Source organism: Procambarus clarkii, chromosome 88 (assembly GCF_040958095.1).
Source record: "Procambarus clarkii isolate CNS0578487 chromosome 88, FALCON_Pclarkii_2.0, whole genome shotgun sequence".
Lineage (NCBI taxonomy): Eukaryota > Metazoa > Arthropoda > Malacostraca > Decapoda > Cambaridae > Procambarus > Procambarus clarkii.
In genome coordinates this window covers 22004810-22023363 of record NC_091237.1, presented here as the reverse complement: position 1 = coordinate 22023363, position 18554 = coordinate 22004810, and the positions used below count along the sequence as shown (strand labels likewise).

Below are 18554 nucleotides of genomic sequence, written 5' to 3'. Positions count from 1 at the left end.
ACACAGTATTACATCAGTGTTTTGTGTTCCATGGCATCTAAGGCCATGTTATAGTGGTCTAGCAATTGTGAGAGGCAGGATTACCCTGTTCTGAACCCATGTTGCTCAGGATTATGTAGACACTGATTCCATGTGTTTTGTGATCTTACTTCTTAGCACTGTCAAAGATTTTTGGTGTAAATCTTTTCATAAAATACAGTGGTACCTTAGTTTACGATTTTAATATGTTCTAAGAGACGGATTGTACACCAAAAAATTGTAAACCAAAGCGAATTTTCCCATAAGAAATAATGTAAATTGAATTAATTCGTTCCACACACACAAACAAAAATATTAACTTAAAAATACATTTTATATAGAATACTACTCTTAATATATCTTACCTGTACCAAATTTTTAATATACCTTACCTTTATTGAGGATTCTTGTTGGTGTATGGAAGATGGTGAGGAGGGGAGAGGGAGGGGGGGAGAGATGTTAGTGTTTGGAAGGAGAGTTCACTTCCATTGTAACATCAGACAGTGATGACATTTCTGGGGTACTCTCCTACGTTTTGCAGGCATACCACTAGGATCTGGTTGTAGCTCACTGCTTGCTTGTCTTACTAAGAATCTCTCTAAAGACACTGTTTTTTCCCTATGTTTTAACACTGTAGTGAGACATCACATTCATTCGCTATGAGTGATCATTTGTTTTTCCTCTATCGTCATCCTCAGATCTATTTTCTTACGTTGAACTTTACCACTGACTTTCTTGGGACTCATGTTCAGAAACCAAAAAACCAGAAAACGATGGAAGTCTTTACAAAGAATTCAAACGCAGTTGTCACTAGGCAGGATACACTGGTAAACTAAGTGCCTCGCTCGTGCCCAGCAGCACCACGTGCTCACTTGACCCATACAGGTATCAACAGACGAATCGTATTCCAAGGCAAACTTCATACACCAATTCAAATTTTACGAGGCATTTGATGTCGTATACCAAAAAAATGGTATTCTAGGGCAGTCGTAAATCAAGGTACCACTGTACACAAATACAATATGCAGCGGTTGTATGGTGCCCATATCTAAAGAAGCACATCAACAAACTGGAAAAGGTGCAAAGACATGCCACTAAGTGGCTCCCAGAACTGAAGGATAAGAGCTATGAGGAGAGGTTAGAGGCATTAAATATGCCAAAACTAGAAGACAAACAAAAAAGAGGTGATATGATCACTACGTACAAAATAGTAACAGGAATTGATAAAATTGATATGGAAGATTTCCTGAGACCTGGTTAAAAAATTACAGTATTATAATTATTACTGTATTATTGTTATTATTATTATTATTATTATTATTATTATTATTATTATTATTATTATTATTATTATTATTATTATTATCATTCCCACTATCAATGGGTGGAAAGGCATGAGGCCAAAGAAAAAAATAAGTAATACTGAAATTTACCTCACTCTACCTGAGGGCCACCATCTGATAATGTGTACAGTATGTGTGTATATATATCTGGATGCTAAAGCATTCATTGCTCCCAATGCAGTGATGTAATAAGCATATAAAAATTAAACAGATATTTCTAATCTGGCATTATAATAAAAATCTAATAATAATGTATATTAATGCTTTGAATAAAGGTTTCATACATTTTCCACATATGCAGAATGGAGAGTCGGCATTGCATGCAGCAGCCTTATATGGCCATCTCCAGGTGCTGCGAGTGCTGGTGCAAGCAGGTGCTGATCCAGGCCTTAAAAATGATCAAGGACTAACGCCAATCCAAATTGCTGCTCAGGCTCGTCACTATGAAGCCGTCCAGCTACTAAAGGAAGCACTGACCAAGAGAAAAGAGATGGGGCAGATTACGCCAAAGACTTCACCAGGGCCACGCTCCCCTCGCTTAGTGCAAAGTATGTCTGGTAATGTGGTTAGTTCAGGGGTGCAGAGCCAAAGTAGCAGTCGAGGCTCATCCAGGAACAGTTCCTTGGGCACAATAGTGGAAACTAGCCCAGTGTTGCCCCGCTCTGTTAGCTCACCTAGTAATTCGAAACCTGCTCAATATGTATCATGTGAGCTGAGTAACATGGTAGATGGTGGAGCACGTCCCAGAGCAACTCTGGCCACTGGATCCTGCACATCAGTCAGTGGACGGACCCCTTCTTCCTCCAACCCTTCACCCTCTCCAAGCATCTCGAGTGAACCGCCGCAGTCTATGATAGCCGCTTTGCAGAAGGCACCCCGTCATGCATCTCATTCAGATGTTAGCAGTGTAAAAAATATTTTCCGTAGAACACTTGCATCATTTAGGCGATCTAGTATAGTGAAAAGAAATGACAAGCCGCCCGAACCATGACAAGCTTCTACATGCTCTTGGTTTCCCTTTGTTTACTTGGTTGCTTTCAAAACTGTACGACATTTTCAGTACAAATGCCTAATAAGTCACTGGTGATACTAGAATAGGAATACTAATACCAAGGTGTACTCCATGTGAAATAAATACAGTATACAGGAGATTAATACATATAGGAAGAAGGAATAAAGAGTTCCTGAAGCTTAGTGAAAATGGTCCAGTAACATGAATGCTATTGATATTGTCAAGTTTCCAATACAATACTACCAAACATCAAGAGGAGGAAGGGGATCACAGACTCTCTTCAGTCTGACTTAGTAATGTTTAGTGTAGCATATTTTATGATGAACTATGCAAGGTAATTCATATCACTTCCAACTAGACAATTTAGTCTCCTAATTTCACCTCAACAGTTATAGTTATTGGGTTCATTTAGAATTTTTACCAGTTCCTTAGTCTACAGAGATAACTGTACCCTCCTCCACAACATTGCAACTAATGGTGTGGATGCCCTGGTCATGTTCTTAGAAATACCAGCATTCTGTGGCAACTTCCTTAAAGGTCATAACCAAAGATGAAAGTCATCATTGTGATGATACTTAATTAATAAAACATACTTTTTGTGTTTTCTTTAAAAATTTATTTAACTTTTTCTCGCTGTTAGTACTAACTACCTGACGATGAATGGTAGAAGGTCCATGAGATTATTCGTGAACTAAGTCAGAAATGATGTCCTACTAGATAAAGAGAAGTAAGCATGTAATGCTTTACATGCATAGTGTTGAGGTATTGATAGAAGTTAGCTATTGTTTAGAGGTACAGAACAGGTGTTCATACCATACAGGGGTTGGGTCCAAAAGCAAGTGGATAACTGACTTTTGTGGATCCTCTACATATGTCTCTGGAATAATTTATTTATTGAACCTAATGGTGGTTTTTGGGCCTTTAAAATTACAGTATATGATTCTAGAAGTAAGAAGTGCTACTGCCCGCCAAACACACACCGAAACTACGACGTTGGTACAACGTTCGAACAAGTTTTAACACCTCCTAACCAGTTATAACAACCAATATAACAAGTTGTAACACCGTTCTAATACGTCATAAACACGTTAAGCCAAGATGTAACAACTTTATTACAAGTTGTAACAAGCGGAACATAGAGACACTATAGGTTTGTGTTTGCAGGGTGGTGAGCTATTGAAGTGCACGAATGCACTCTTATCTGTGGGCTGGAATTTAGTATGCCGAGCACTTGTTACGCTTATGTTCTTTGTACATACATTCTTTTGAATACAAAATATTATATTATTGTTATTATTATTGTTATTATTATTGTTATTATTATTATTATTATTATTATTATTATTATTATTATTACTGTATTATTACTGTATCCACACAATATGAATGTTGGTTGTAATCACAATTTGTGGATACGAGGGGGGTATGTGGATACAATTTGTGTGAATTTTTTTTTTTGATATATACAAGAGTTCTTACATTTTTGTACAGCCACTAGTACGCTTAGCGTTTCTGGCAAGTCCTTAATCCTATGTTCCCCTGGAATACGACCCCTGTGAAGAATAGCTTAACAACCAGGTACCCATTTTACTGATGAGTTAAACAGAGGCTACAGTTAAGGATCCCAGTAAATCCTCCCCGGCCAGGATACGAACCCAGGACAAAGCGCTCGCGGAACGCCAGGTGAGCGTCTTAACCACTACACCACTGAGGCTGCAGATATGGTATATCATATAATATGGTATATATGGTATGGTATATAATATGGTATAAATGCCTGTATATATTAAGACAGGGAATAATGATCTAAGGAAATGCTATAGATCCTGGTTGAAAAATAATTGGACAATAATTTATAGTAATTAATGATAAACTAATTTGAATTATTTTAATTTGATATCTGCTGGGTCTGTAAGGTGCTGTACCAGTTACAATAATAATTTATGGGAATTATTTATCTAATATTTCTATATGTACCAATATTGTGAATACAACCTCGATATGGTAAGGAGTGTTCTTGCATTAGAGAAGTTGCTAATATAGGCATCAGTTGCTACACAGATTCAGGGACTTCATGTGAGCAGTATGGCTGAAGATATTAGCATGTTTGTTTTGATTAACCTGCACCTAAAACTTTTCAAAACATGTTTTGAAAAAACAAAATTAACAACAAAATGTTGTTTTGAAAATGAAGATACACATGTATGGTATCTACATTACTTACATTGGAAAATACCAAGTGAGATTTATGTTGTTTCCGCTTTCACATAAATGAGGGGAACACATCTGCACTTGGTGTCTTGCAACTGATGCCTGGTTACTGAAATGCTGGGTCTTTCCTCCATGTTGTAGCTACCTTTGTAGCATAAACTTCTCAACAAAAATACAAGTACAGTATACTTTATTAGAGTAAGCAAGTTGAGTGGAGATAAAAAGTTACAATATAGATTATTATATCCATTGTAAGGTAATTGCCCATAATGACGTCCAATTCAGATAGATATGACAAACTTTTGTTTTAGTATATTCCATAAGTCACAGTGAATGTTCACCTTTCTTCTGTTAATTTACCCGATTTACCTGAGTGCCACTAACCCTGGTGGCCTCGATGAGGACAGAAAGCCGGCGGCTTGTCGAAGCCCCCCCCCCTTTGCTTTGTTGATCTTTTCCAGGTATATTTTAAAACACAACACAGTTTTGGCAGTTACGGCTTTGGTGGGTAGGCGGTTCCATGGGTGAAAAACCCTATGGGTGAAAAAGCATCTCCTGTTCTCAGTTCTACATTAATATCCAACATGACATTTGATGCATCACGTTATTGTGATTTCTGTGTGTAATATCCAACATGCAACAACAATTAATAAATTATTGATGGAAAGATGTACTTTACAACTATTCATGATGCTTTACATCATGAATAGTTTATGAACCTGTCTGATAGTCCCAAAAAGAGCAAATTCGAGTTGCAAACGTAAGTACTGTATTTGCATGTTTTTCTCTTTGACTCAGCCTGTAGATGATTAATTGCAGGATGAGTAGCAAACTCATATTGAGACCGTCGCCCATCACAAGCAATGACTGGCCTCCTCTTTGTCCTGCCCACAACAGAGTCCACGAGACCGCTAGTATCTGTGTCCAACCGCCTGGTTCCAATAATATTTCATACACAGTTGTATCCTCAAATAATTAATTTGTATGTCTTTTTAAAGTTCCAGACTGTTTTTCAATATATAACACTGTTGTTTCTATATATTTTCCAGCAACTTTATATACAGTACTTTTTAACCATGTATTTTCTTTGCTGTTTACACTGTTTTGGGGATGACACTTTCCTGCTATGACAACTCTCTGCACATGTGCAGAACTGACTATTGTACTACACAGAAATCACAATAGCGTGATGCATCAAATAAACAAATCCACAAGGGCCGTGACGAGGGTTCGAATCTACGTCCGAGAGCATCCCAGACGTAGCTTCGAACCCTCGTCACGGCCCTTGTGGATTTGTTCATTTGACTACTGTACTGGCAGGGATTCCAAATGCAAGAATTCAACAAGAGTTCCAGACTGTTTTTCAACATTGAACACTGGTGTTTCTCTGTCTTTCTACTGAGTTATGCCCTTCACAAGGGGTCTCTCTCTCACTCTATTGGTGGGGGCTGGGAGCATTAGGTAGGTACCCCTCGTGCCCTGCTAGTAGGCTACTAAGAATATCAGTTTTTTTTTTTTTTTTATTAGGACTCCCAAGACCACCTCATATCCTGTGATATTCTTCTTTTGCTGATGTTGTATGTTTTAACAATCACTTATTTTTGTATTTAAAGTAGATGTATGTATGCAAACAAGTACATTGAGTTGAAACTAAATTTAATAATGACTGAAAACTTTAAAGCAAAACAATATTTAAAACATACTGTAGTTTGAAATGAGTTATGATTACTTTGTATGGACTAGGTAGTTATTTCAGAATATATTAAATCTTATTATTTTTATAATATATACAGTACAGTACTTATTGACATATTAGACATATTGTTCAGGATATTATCTAATCTCTAAATTTGTGCAAGGGATGCATTCCTTGGAAACATTATGTAAATTGAATTTGCACAAATCAAACTAATTTGGCCAAAACAAAATGCAGTCCAGAGACCTCCAAAAAGCTAAGTTACTATTCCACTCGTATCTCACAAAACAAACAATACTAATATATTCCCACCACAAATACTTTTACTTGCCATACTGTAATATTGTAATGAATCTATGATAATATAATAATGATAAATTTGGCATCTTTGTAAACAAGGAAGTGCAAGTGTGGTGTTATCTGCAATGTTTTTGTTGTTCATGTCTTGAAACATTTATCTGCTAGACTGACAGGTCATGATAATCATATAAATATACTGTACAGTTGACCCCCTTCCAAACACAACTTAGTGCACTGAAAAGCCATGTCCTGCAGAAGGATTCCATCTATTCTGTTTGCATCATCATTAAAACAATATTTAGTTGTAGCAAAAAATAGCAGATAACTTTTGGTGTAGCTGTGCATTCCTTACACTGGATATCAATGCCCAAAAATTTTAAATCAAATTGAAATATTTCAAAATATAATTTTATAAGTGATTTTGGTATCAAAATGTGCAAAAAATATGCTTTATTGCTTCTTACAATAAATGCATTGTTTTGTATACAATAACAAACTTTTGTATTCAACTGAAATTTAGTTGCTGCTGAAGGGGTCTGGTAAAGATCTGTTCATTTGAGCAGCATACACTGTACTCCAAGGTAGATACATAAATACATATGCAGACGACACAAAACTTGATCTTCTGCTAACAAGTAGTTTGCTTTTTTATTATATTTTTTTGACACTGTAAACCTCGTGTATCTTCTGTTGAAAAATAATTTCCATTACAATATTTGTATACTTTTACAAATATCATATTAAGTGGTCATGCCAATTGGAGAATATCGAGCAACCTCGCGCGGTGCTAATAGAAGAGCATGAATTGTGTGAATTGCACTTTATCCATGCCAAGGTAACTAAGGGTTCTCTGTATTGTATGGATGGCTGCAAAATTAATCCTCTTTATTTTAAATAATTTAATATAGCAAGATATTTTACAAGATTAAGATTATATTAGTCTTTTAAAACATACACTGCTATACTGTATTTTAATCTGTTGACAGTTCTTGTACCACTAACAAACTACTGTAATTGATTTTATTGAATAGTCACAGGTTTTTATGTAGAGATAATTAAATTTACTATTATTTAATATGAGATATTGTCTGAGTATCCTGAAAAATTGCACAAATTGTAGAAGATTAAATAATTTTAGATATAAATTGGTCAGTAGATTAAATGTGTGATTACTAACTGGATTAATAATTGAAAACCAAATAAAACATTTACTGGATGCAACTTAATAGTGTATAACAATGTCTAAACCAACGGTGGTGTAAAATATAACTCATTAACAGGTTAAATGATTATTACAAAGGAACACTGTAATACTAAACTGTACTTACAATATGCAGTAGGCGAGGTGGAGCAGTTAACAAGTCCAAATAGGCCTGCTAGATATTTTATATGGAGGAAGAGTACAGTAATTATTTTTTAATAAATACTAATTTGTATTTTAAATTTAATGTTTTAATCTTTGAGTGTAGTATTTTTGAAGTCTGACTACCCTACCATGGCTGTATTTTTCACACATGAACTTTTCTAAATTTACATTATCATTTTATTTATGTCAAGTAAATGTAAACACACACACACACATTTTTGGTAATGAATAGTAGAGTATTGTGAAGCCACTAACATGTATAGTGTTTTGTGCAAGTATTAAGGCTAACACAAGATTTGCAAACATTTGTTTTGGAGTACTGTGCTGCACTAGTCACTTTTATATTAATACAGTATTTATCATTTTAATACACAAAATAAATGTCAGGCTCAACATAAATTGCACTTTTTTAATACTACAGTGGTACCTCGGCTTACGAGCACCCCTGATTACGAGTTTTTCGGGTTATGAGCAGGATTCGCTCGGAAAATTTGTATCGGGATACGACAGTTGCCTCAGGATACGAGGGTGTTGATACGGGTACGGGCCGAATAGCGCATGGTGGCACGGCGATCGCCGCTCAGTTTACCAGTGTCTCGCACCCAGTGACTATCCCGCCTCAATTCTTCACCAGGATTTAGTGTTATGTTGGATATTTGGCTATTTGAACATAAAAGTTGTTATTATATATCTTGCAATGGGTCCCAAGAAAGCCAGTGGTAAGGTTCAACCTAAGAAAATAGTTGTGAGAAGAGGATGTCCCTTCCTCATTAAGAAAATGTGTGAATATGGGAAGAACTGCAAAGTTTTGTTGAGAAAACTCGCCCAGATAAAGCTGTAGCAGGCCGTTGCATTGACCTTTTAAATGACAATGTGATGTCTTACTACAGAAAAGTTAAAATGTAGGGAAAAACAAGTGTCTTTATACAGATTCTTAGTAAGACAAGCAAGCAGTGAGCCACAAGCAGGTCCTAGTGGTATGCAGACAAAACGTGCCAGAGCGTGCACACCAGAGAAGTCCTCTCTGCCTGATGTTATAATGGAAGGGAACTCCCCTTCCAAACAATAACACCTCTCCTCCTCACCATCTTTCATACGCCAACAGCAGTCATCAGCAAGGGTAAGTAATAACTTGAACATAGTTTTGTAGTGTAGATTTCGATGAATTAGGTATAAAATTTAGTTTGAAGTGAGTTTTTAGGTAGTCAGGAACGGATTAATTCATTTCCCACTATTTCTTATGGGGAAATTAGCTTCGGTTTACGAGCCGTCTCCAGGAACGGATTAAACTTTTAAACCGAGGTACCCCTGTATAAAGATTTCACATTTAAGCATTATTGTTGAAACTTTTTATAACAAATCTGGCATTGTTTATGTATTACACTTTTGATTTGTTAAAGTAAGACATTTTAAAATCTGGATTCAAATATAGACATAAAAGTGACATTCATATTATTATGCAGTCTGGCCTGTTACACTGCCTAGGTTTTCAGGCAGTAGGACTGTATATGAAATCTTCACAAAGGGTTAACTGAATTTTTACTTGAAATTCAGAACTTGAAAATAATTATACATTTATGTAAAATGTTTAATTTGATAACATCAGAATTTAGGTGTTATTTTCTAATATTATATAGATACCATTTAATGCTTCTTCAATTGATCCTTAACCTGTACAGTGTTTCAAGGTTTCCATTATGCCTATATTATGCACCTCACGTTGGAAGAAAACTCGAACAAAAGCCTGTGGTAACACTTACTGGAATGAAGGCATGGTGATGATGATGATATAATAATCATTAGAAAGTTCAAGGAATTTTCTTGCAAAATTCTTACTGAACTTTTCTCACATGTGTTTGAATTAATGGTACACTCTACGTACATAGTTACTAATGTTTGGGAATTTTATATAGCTTGTTGCAGCCAACAGAGCCAGGTTGTCCAATAACTCATGTTCAGTGTTCAAGTAGTAGGAAAGCTCATGATAACACCTAACATGTTATAAGATTGTGTGCAAAATGTGATCTGATGTTGTAATTACCTAAGTACTGTATAGTTATAGGATGAGAGCTAAGCTTGTGGTGTCCCGTCTTCCCAGCACTCTTTGTCTTATAACATTTTGAAACAACTGATGGTTTTGGCCTCCACTTCTACTACCATCTTCTCGTACCATCTTCTCACTACCTAACTTGTTCCAATTGTCTACCATTTTGTTTGTGAAAGTGAATTTTCTTATATTTCTTTGGCAGCTTTGTTTAGTTTAAATCTATGACCTCTTGTTCTTGAAGTGCCAGGTCTCAGGAATTCTTCCCTATCAATTTTATCGATTCCTGTTACTATTTTGTACATAGCGATCATATTGCCTCTTTTTCTTCTATCTTCTAGTTTTGGTGTATTTAATTCCTCTAACCTCTCCTCGTAGCTCTTGTCCTTCAGTTCTGGGAGCCATTTGGTTGCATGTCTTTGCATCTTTTCCAGTTTGTTGATGTGCTTAAGATATAGGCACTATACAACCGCTGCATATTCTAGCTTTGGTCTAACAAAAGTCTTAAACAATTTCTTTAGTATTTCGCCATCCATGTATTTAAAAGCAATTCTGAAGTTAGAAAGTGTACCATAAGCTCCTCGCATGATGTTCTTTGTGTGGTCCTCAGGTGATAGTTTTCTATCTAGAACCACCCCTAGGTCTCTCTTTATCCAAATTCTTTAAAGATTTCTCACATAATTTATAGGTTGTGTGGGGTCTATGTTCTCCTATTCCACATTCCATAACATGGCATTTATTTACATTAAATTCCATTTCCCAAGTGGTGCTCCATATACTTATTTTGTCCAGGTCTTCTTGAAGGGCATGACAATCATCTAGGTTTCTTATCTTCCCTATTATCTTAGCATCATCAGCAAACATGTTCATATAATTCTGTATTCCATCTGGTTTATGTAGACAATGAACATTACCGGTGCAAGAACTGAACCTTGTGGTACTCCAATCGTGACATTTCTCTAGACTGATACATTGCCTCTGATTACTGCATGCCCTCATTTTTCTGTCAGTCAGAATTTTTTTTATCCATGTTAGAAGCCTACCTGTCACTCCTCAAATATGTTTTCAGAACATCCTCTTATGTGGAACTCTGTCAAAAGCTTTTTTTTTGGTCCAGATAGATGCAGTCAATCCAACTATCTCTTTCCTGTAAATTCTCTATGGCTCAATCACAGAAACTGAGTAAATTCGTTACACAGGATCTTCCAAATCGAAAACCATACTGTCTGTCTGTTATTATATTGTTTTTCTCCAGGTGTTATAGCCATTTAGTTTTAATTATTTTTTTCCAATATTTTGACTATTATTCTTGTCAATGACACAGGTCTATAATTGAGGGGGTCTTTCCTATTGCCTCTTTTGTAGATTGGATCTATGTTAGCCTTTTTCCACACATCTGCTAGGACACCTGTACACAGGGATGCCTGAAAAATCAGTTGAAGTGGAATGCTGAGCTCAGGTGCACATTCTCTCAGAACCCATGTTGAAATTCTATCTGGGCCAACTGCTTTGTTATTTCTTAGCGCCTTGATCATTTTTTTCAACTTCATCTCCAGACACCTCTGTGTTGTTCTCTGGAATTTTTATTGTGTGTTTCTTTGAAGATTTTATTTGCAGAAATACATTTTGGAACGTTTTGTTTAATGTTTAACACATTTCCTTTTCATTTTCTGTGAATCTGTTTCCCATTTTCAACCTCTGAATATTATCCTTTGCCTGCAATTTGCTGTTGATGAATTTATAGAATAGGCCTGGTTCTATTTTACATTTGTCCGCAATCCCCTTTTCAAAATTTCTTTCTGCCTCTCTTCTCACTACGGTGTAGTTGTTTCTTGCTTCTTTGTATTACCGGTATGTTTGGAGGTTTGGCCTCTTCCTATATTGATTCCATTTTTTGTCTTTTGCTTTCTGACCCTCTCGCAATTTCTGTTAAACCAATCCTGTTTCCTAGTTCTGCATGTCTGCTTTGGTATAAAATTTTTTACATTTATCATATATACAGTATATCACAAAACTTGACATGCATCTCATTTACTTACTCGTCTAACAACAAGTCCTTCCAGTCAAATTTCTTAAAGAAATTTCTAAGTTCTCATAATGTCCTCTCCTGAACTCAGGTTTTTCAACTGCTTCAACTTCCTAATTATCTTTCAGATTATAACACATTGCATACTTTATTCCCAAAAAAGACATGGTCACTTTTACCCAAGGGAGGAAGGTACTGAATGTCAAACTAGTACCTCTTCCTCTTTTCTTGTGAATATCAAATACAGCATTGAGGGAACATCCCCTTCCCTCATCTCGTAGTTTGTTTAATGTGTTGATACACGAATGTTTCCAGGATGAAGTTTACGAATCTGCAGGTTCAAAAGTCGTCTGTTTTAGCTCCATATGCCTCCCAGTCTATCGATTTCAAGTTGAAGTCCCTGACTACCAACAGTCATGATCTATCTTTATCCATTCTCGCTAGAATCTCCCTCATTATTGTTATAAGACCCTTTCATTTATTATCCAGCTCCTCCTTTGTCCATGTGTTGCATGGCGGTGGACTATATGCATTTATGATTATTAGTTTATCATCCTGATTGCACATTGCATAACTGATTATTATGTCAACTTCTCATGAATTAGCAATCAATATTTTATTTACCTTTAGGTGTTCTTTCACCAGCATGGCAACACCACCGCTTTTCCTAATTTTTTTGTCCCGTATGTGTGTGTTAGAAAATGGTACTGGCCAAATATCACAATGCTGAAGCACAGTTCACCCATGCCTTCATATAATTCTTAAGTAGCATGTAAATGTTTAAGGTGATGTTTTGTCTTGTTTATATTTGGGTTATCTCGAAGATAACTGGGACCTCAGGGTGAATTATACCCATAATATTTTTGAGGTGACATGATTAGCAACTTATCACTTATACAGGTGCTACAAAATATGAAATACCATACAAATACATATTGTATTGTAACTGTAGTTATTAAAAGGTTTATGAAGAAATACGACTGAGGATGAATAACCAAGACAAAACCAACAGCGAAGACTTGACAGTAAGCAGCCTCAAGGTAAACTACACTAACCTAAAACCTAAACCTACTACCTGTAGTAGCAAGTGTACTTTAAAATTTGATATAGAATTCTTTTTTTAAATGAAATGCCAAAATATGGATACCACTGTATTAAAAATGCATTAGCACTACATTATTGCATTTTACACAGTAGTTTGTTAAAAGAAATATTTCAATGAATTTCACAATAGCTTTTAAATGCCGAATATACAATAATTGCTAAAATAAAGTACTGTGCAATCTTGGTGGAATGAACTGTATGATGCAAACCTTCAATACTATAATTCATTACATGAGCTATTTTGTACGACTTGTATCCTAGCTCTCGGACCATCTTCTTCCTCATTATACATATTTTTGTTTCAGTTACAGTTGGGTTAAAATAACGTTTTGTATATATAGTATGGTACAGTATTAGTATGTTTTATGATAATGAATTTACATAAAAGTAATATATTTTTTAATATGAAATATTAATACTATGCTTTACAAGGGAAGTACTGTATATCTTTCTAAATAATCCTTGGATTGCAAATGTGATTTGGCAGGATTGTATTTACTGTTTTAGATTCTAGACTATATACATTGCAGTTGGTCTCAGTAGTAGTTGGCTTTGTTCTTGACACACAATTGGAACTCCTGGGGAAGACAGAAATGGTTGCACATGTTTCCTTTCATCTAATTGCTCTGTTCACCTAACAGTAAATAGGTTACCTTGCCTTGAGGTACTTGGGAGTTAGTCAACTGTTGTGGAGTTGCATCCTGGGGAGGGTCAGTACTTTGACCTTAGAGGAACCTCGATATAAGCCTAACATATACACTGGCCACTGCCCGAAACGCTTTGCATAATAGTGACTTTAGGCATTGTATGTACTGTACTAGCTCTATCTATAAATCTATCAATTTTTGTAAAACCTCTTGTATGTATGTACTTTACCTGAATAAACATTTTTTTATTTTATTTTATTTTACTGTACATACACAGGCTGCCAGAAACACTGGCGGTGTTAGCCCGTGTTTGTGGCTTTGCAAGAATGTAAGAACACCAATATTATGTATTCTGACAACCCAATGTACCTTTTTGTATATAAATAAATAAACATAAAATGTCCTAATTATCAAGAGTACAGTACAGTATCAGAAATTTTGCTTCCTACTGTTAGTAGGAAGCAAAACTTCCTACTGTTCCTAATGTCATATACCTGCACAATAAGTTGTTTTGTCAGGGGCAGAAAACCTGTGTATATCAACCCATCCTCCTGTTTTGATACTTTTTGTAACTGGGATTAACTGTACCAGTATGTAGTAATGGAGCCCAAGTAAGCCTTTTTTTTTTTTAGAATCTAGATAAAAAGCTAAAAACCAAACTTAAATATTCCTAGGCCTATATATGCACTATATTAGGCCTCAGGTAATTAGATTAGGTAAATAAAGCCAGTAATATGCAAAGCACTTTGGGCATAACTTAAAATAATTTGGGTAAATTATTTATAGGTTTAATGGGGTAAACACAATGCTGAATGAGAAGTAAACAAATATAGGTGAAGTGCTTAAGAAGTTTAGCAAATGATATACAGTATAGTACTGTACAACACAAGTGATAATTAATGATGAAAAGCATAAACTACATTATAGAATCTGTAGCTTAAGCAATAGTACAGATATTTACCCATTTTTTTTTTTTACCTGAGGGCCACTAACCCTAGTAGTCTCGACGAGGACAGGAAGCTGGCCACTTGTCGAAGGTTCCCCCCCCCCCCTCATTTGCCTTGATTATCTTTTCTAGGTATATTTTAAAACTCAACACAGTTTTGGCAGTTACGGCTTTGGTGGGTAGGCAGTTCCATGGGGTAATAACCGAGGGTGTAAAAGCATCTCCTGTTCTCAGTCCTACATAGTGACTTGTTGAGTTTGAAATCGTTGCTTTTTGTTTGTTACATCTTACTTTCTTAAGAAAATATCTGGATCAACATCCTCTAACTTATTCAGTATTTTAAGTTTCAATGAGATCTGCACTGTCATGCCTGGTTTGCGGTGTTGTTAGCCCTGTGGCCTTCAAGCGTTCCTGATATTAGAGATGACTTAGCTCTGGAAGACTTTTGTTGCCCAGTGTTGCACCTTCTCCAGAACAGCTATGTCCATCTGAAAATGAAGTCTCCATGCTTGGATACAGTAATCCAAATGGAGGCACACCAGAGATTTATACGGTTGACCCATCACCTTCTTTTCCTTATATTGTAGTCAAAAGTACACTTGATATAATATAGTATTGAATATTTACAATAAAACAAAATTGGCTTATTTTCATGAGGACTCGCGAGTGAAATTTGTTACATGATGTTAATTAGATATATTTTATTTTCTCTTAAACTCGCTGAGAGAACTACAGCTTTTAATCTCATTTGGGTTGTCATTCTACATTTGGAGACCCTTAACCACTGCCCTGCACAAAGTGCCTTTAGGCACTCTGAGTTGTGCTTTTTTTAATTAGGCTATATTTTAATACTGTATTTTCATTACTCTTTATGTTTTGAAATGGAAATAGTTGAGTTTGGAAACATTTTGACATTAACTTTACCTGAATATTTATAAAAACAAAAATATGCCCTTGACAATTGCACTAAGAAGTTTTTGTCGAAACCAGGTGTGTGCAGTGCAGTGGTTAATTTGCATTGCATTTCAACTTCGGTTGAGATTCACTCTTGAAATATCAAATACATATCCTGCTTAACACACAAATAATTCCTTTTCCATTTTAAGTAACACATCCAGCACCATAATTGCTGCTCTGAGATATCTCGTTAATAAAAAATTTAAAGGCAGAATAGATTTAACAGTAAAATACTGTACAGCATATGTTTGGCAAACCAAAACATTAGAAGCCCATCCTCAGTTGAGTTAGCTGAGCATTCAACTTGGCTGAATTTCTTACTAGGAATGGCCAAAAATAAAAAATTTGCTATTTTGTGTTTCTTCCACCATTTAGCCAGTTGCTTCTGTTGTTTACCTGGTTACTCCAGCAGTTTAAGTGGTTAGTTCTACCATTTCCCGGTAGTACAGTCGGGTTCATTCTCGACGGACAATCAAGAATTCTGGGTTCGAATCCTGGGTGGGACAGAAATGGTTGAACACATTTCCTTTCACCGAATGCCTCTGTTCACCTAGCAAGCTGAGTAGATACTCAGGAGTTAGTCAGCTTGTTGTGGAGATGCATCCTGGGCGGGGTCAGTAATTCGGCCTTGGGGGAGGACCTCGTTAAAAGTCAAACATGTATGGATACACTCTGGCATCCTGTCCCCCGACACAATGAATTATTATTATTAATTATTTACCCAGTTCTGCTGTTTGCTGTCACTCCTGCCATTTACTTGAAAGCAAAATGCATAACCTGTTACTCTAACACGAATTCCTGCTCAGGCTAAAAAGTAAAATCTTGAAAACAAAGTCATTCGGGTTACCCAAAGATTCTGGTTATCTGAATTCAGATTACCAAGCTCTTTAAGTACTTCATTTATCGACCAATACATTATGTATATAATATACTAAACTAGTGCATTTATGACAGGTTCAGTCCATGTGTACAGGATAGCACTATGTGCTTTTTTTTACCTCTAGCAATTAAGAGGGAAAAGCACTTGTTCGTATTCAATACATACAAATTTGACCTGTCCAACTGACCTATACTGTATTCTTATTGTATACCTTCACAGAAAATGGTCACCTTTCAGACATTGTTATGTAGATTTATTGAGTTAATATTGTTGGTGGTATTTTACATAATCATCATGTTTGCATGTCTTAAATTTTATTTTTTCTAATAAATTGGTGAAGATAGTCAGAGGCTCATAGAAGGTCTGCACTTAAAGTGAACACAGTGCTACATGAAATGAACAGCAGTATACTTCAGAATGTATTTAGCCTGGACCAGATTTTGTTTACTATAAGATGTATTTCACTCCAGCTAGAATCATTCCACTAAGTTTGCATTGTACAGTACTGTTAACAGTTTAACATCTGTAGAAATAATGCATGTGCCACTGCTGCATTACACTGAAATGTTATCACCTATTGTCATAATTATATCCTCACCATAATATAGCTGGTGCACTAAAGAAATGTGTCTGGCTTGTATGCTAAGCATAATTGTCATATTTACATCAGGTGTTAAATTTTCTTATATACTGATCATTGTTGTGTACAGCTGTTGGTTAGCTCTTGCACTAATACCCCTGCAAGCTGCTATTGTGTACAGCTGTTGGTTAGCTCTTGCACTAATACCCCTGCAAGCTGCTATTGTGTACAGCTGTTGGTTAGCTCTTGCACTAATACCCCTGCAAGCTGCTAAGTCCTAAAATATGCTGCTTTAGCACACAAAATGTAAGAGCATATAAATGTACAATTGCTTGAAAATGCAAGATACTCAGACCCTTTACCGAGGCTTTGCTGCAATAGTATTCGAGATAGTACTGTACGAACATCTCGTGCTCCAAACCTTTCTATGCTGTATTTAACAAAATATATACACAAAATTAAAAGGGTTAAAATGCTGTGTCTGTCATGTTTTGTAAATAAAATAAAAATTTAACATTTACCATCTTTTATTTGTGAAATAAAGATTTTTATCCTAGAACTTTGCATGTTTTGGCCAGTAATTACATTTTAATTTGAATGTTGAAGTATACAGTATATAATAATAATAATAATTCATTGTGTGAAGGTACAAGCAGCCAGTTTATACATACATTACATGTTAGGCTTATATTAAAGCCCCCCCCCCCCTCCACCCAAGGTCGAATTACAGAGCCTCCCCAGGATACAACCCCACAACAAGCTAACTCCTGGGTACCTATTTACTGCAAGGCGGACAGGAGCATTACGTCGGTCCGTCTAATTACCACAAGCTACACAAGCTTCACAAAGCTTCCTGGCAATACGTTAGTAATGAATAAATATTATATATTTACTCATTATAATGTTGGTGCTGAATGTACAATACAAAAAAATATAATTTTAATCTGAAAAAGTATCTTTTTATAAAGAAATTAGACGAAAATAAAGAGTTGGTGATGCCAAATCAAGTCGACGATCCAAGCGTCGGTTCGGTTAGGTTAGGTTAGGTTAGGTTAGGTTTGGTTAGGTTAGGTCAACCTAACCTAACATATCATATTTATTCATTACTAACGTATTGCCAGGAAGCTTTGTGAAGCTTGTGTAGTTTGTGGTAGCTTGCGGTAATTAGACGGACCCTCTTTTTATTAATAAAAGGAGCACTTTCCCGCTCCTGGGTCGTAAATAGACGACGCGTATTTTTTCCTAAAAGTACAACTGCGTCGTAAATTTACGTGCGATTAAAAATTATTTGTATATCAAATTCTTATTCGATCGACTTAGGGATAGTATGAAAATGTTTGCCATTAAATTTCCGTTTTCTCTAATGGGCACATGGCCTATTTGGGAGAACGACATTGTATTGTAACTTAGTGGAAAGACTATTG

The 18554-nt window shown here is 35.8% G+C and overlaps 1 protein-coding gene across 2 annotated transcripts in view; it reads left to right on the top strand.

Moving 5' to 3' along the window:
* Positions 1 to 17650, top strand: part of LOC123745754 (ankyrin repeat domain-containing protein 29) — a 58706-nt gene extending 41056 nt beyond the window's left edge. For both annotated transcript variants that reach the window (XM_045726587.2, XM_045726588.2), the window contains exon 8: positions 1663 to 17650. In XM_045726587.2, coding sequence (XP_045582543.1) covers positions 1663 to 2352 — 690 coding nt within the window. In that variant the 3' untranslated portion in view covers positions 2353 to 17650. The remainder of the gene's footprint in view (positions 1 to 1662) is intronic.
* The last annotated feature ends 904 nt before the right edge of the window (positions 17651 to 18554 follow it).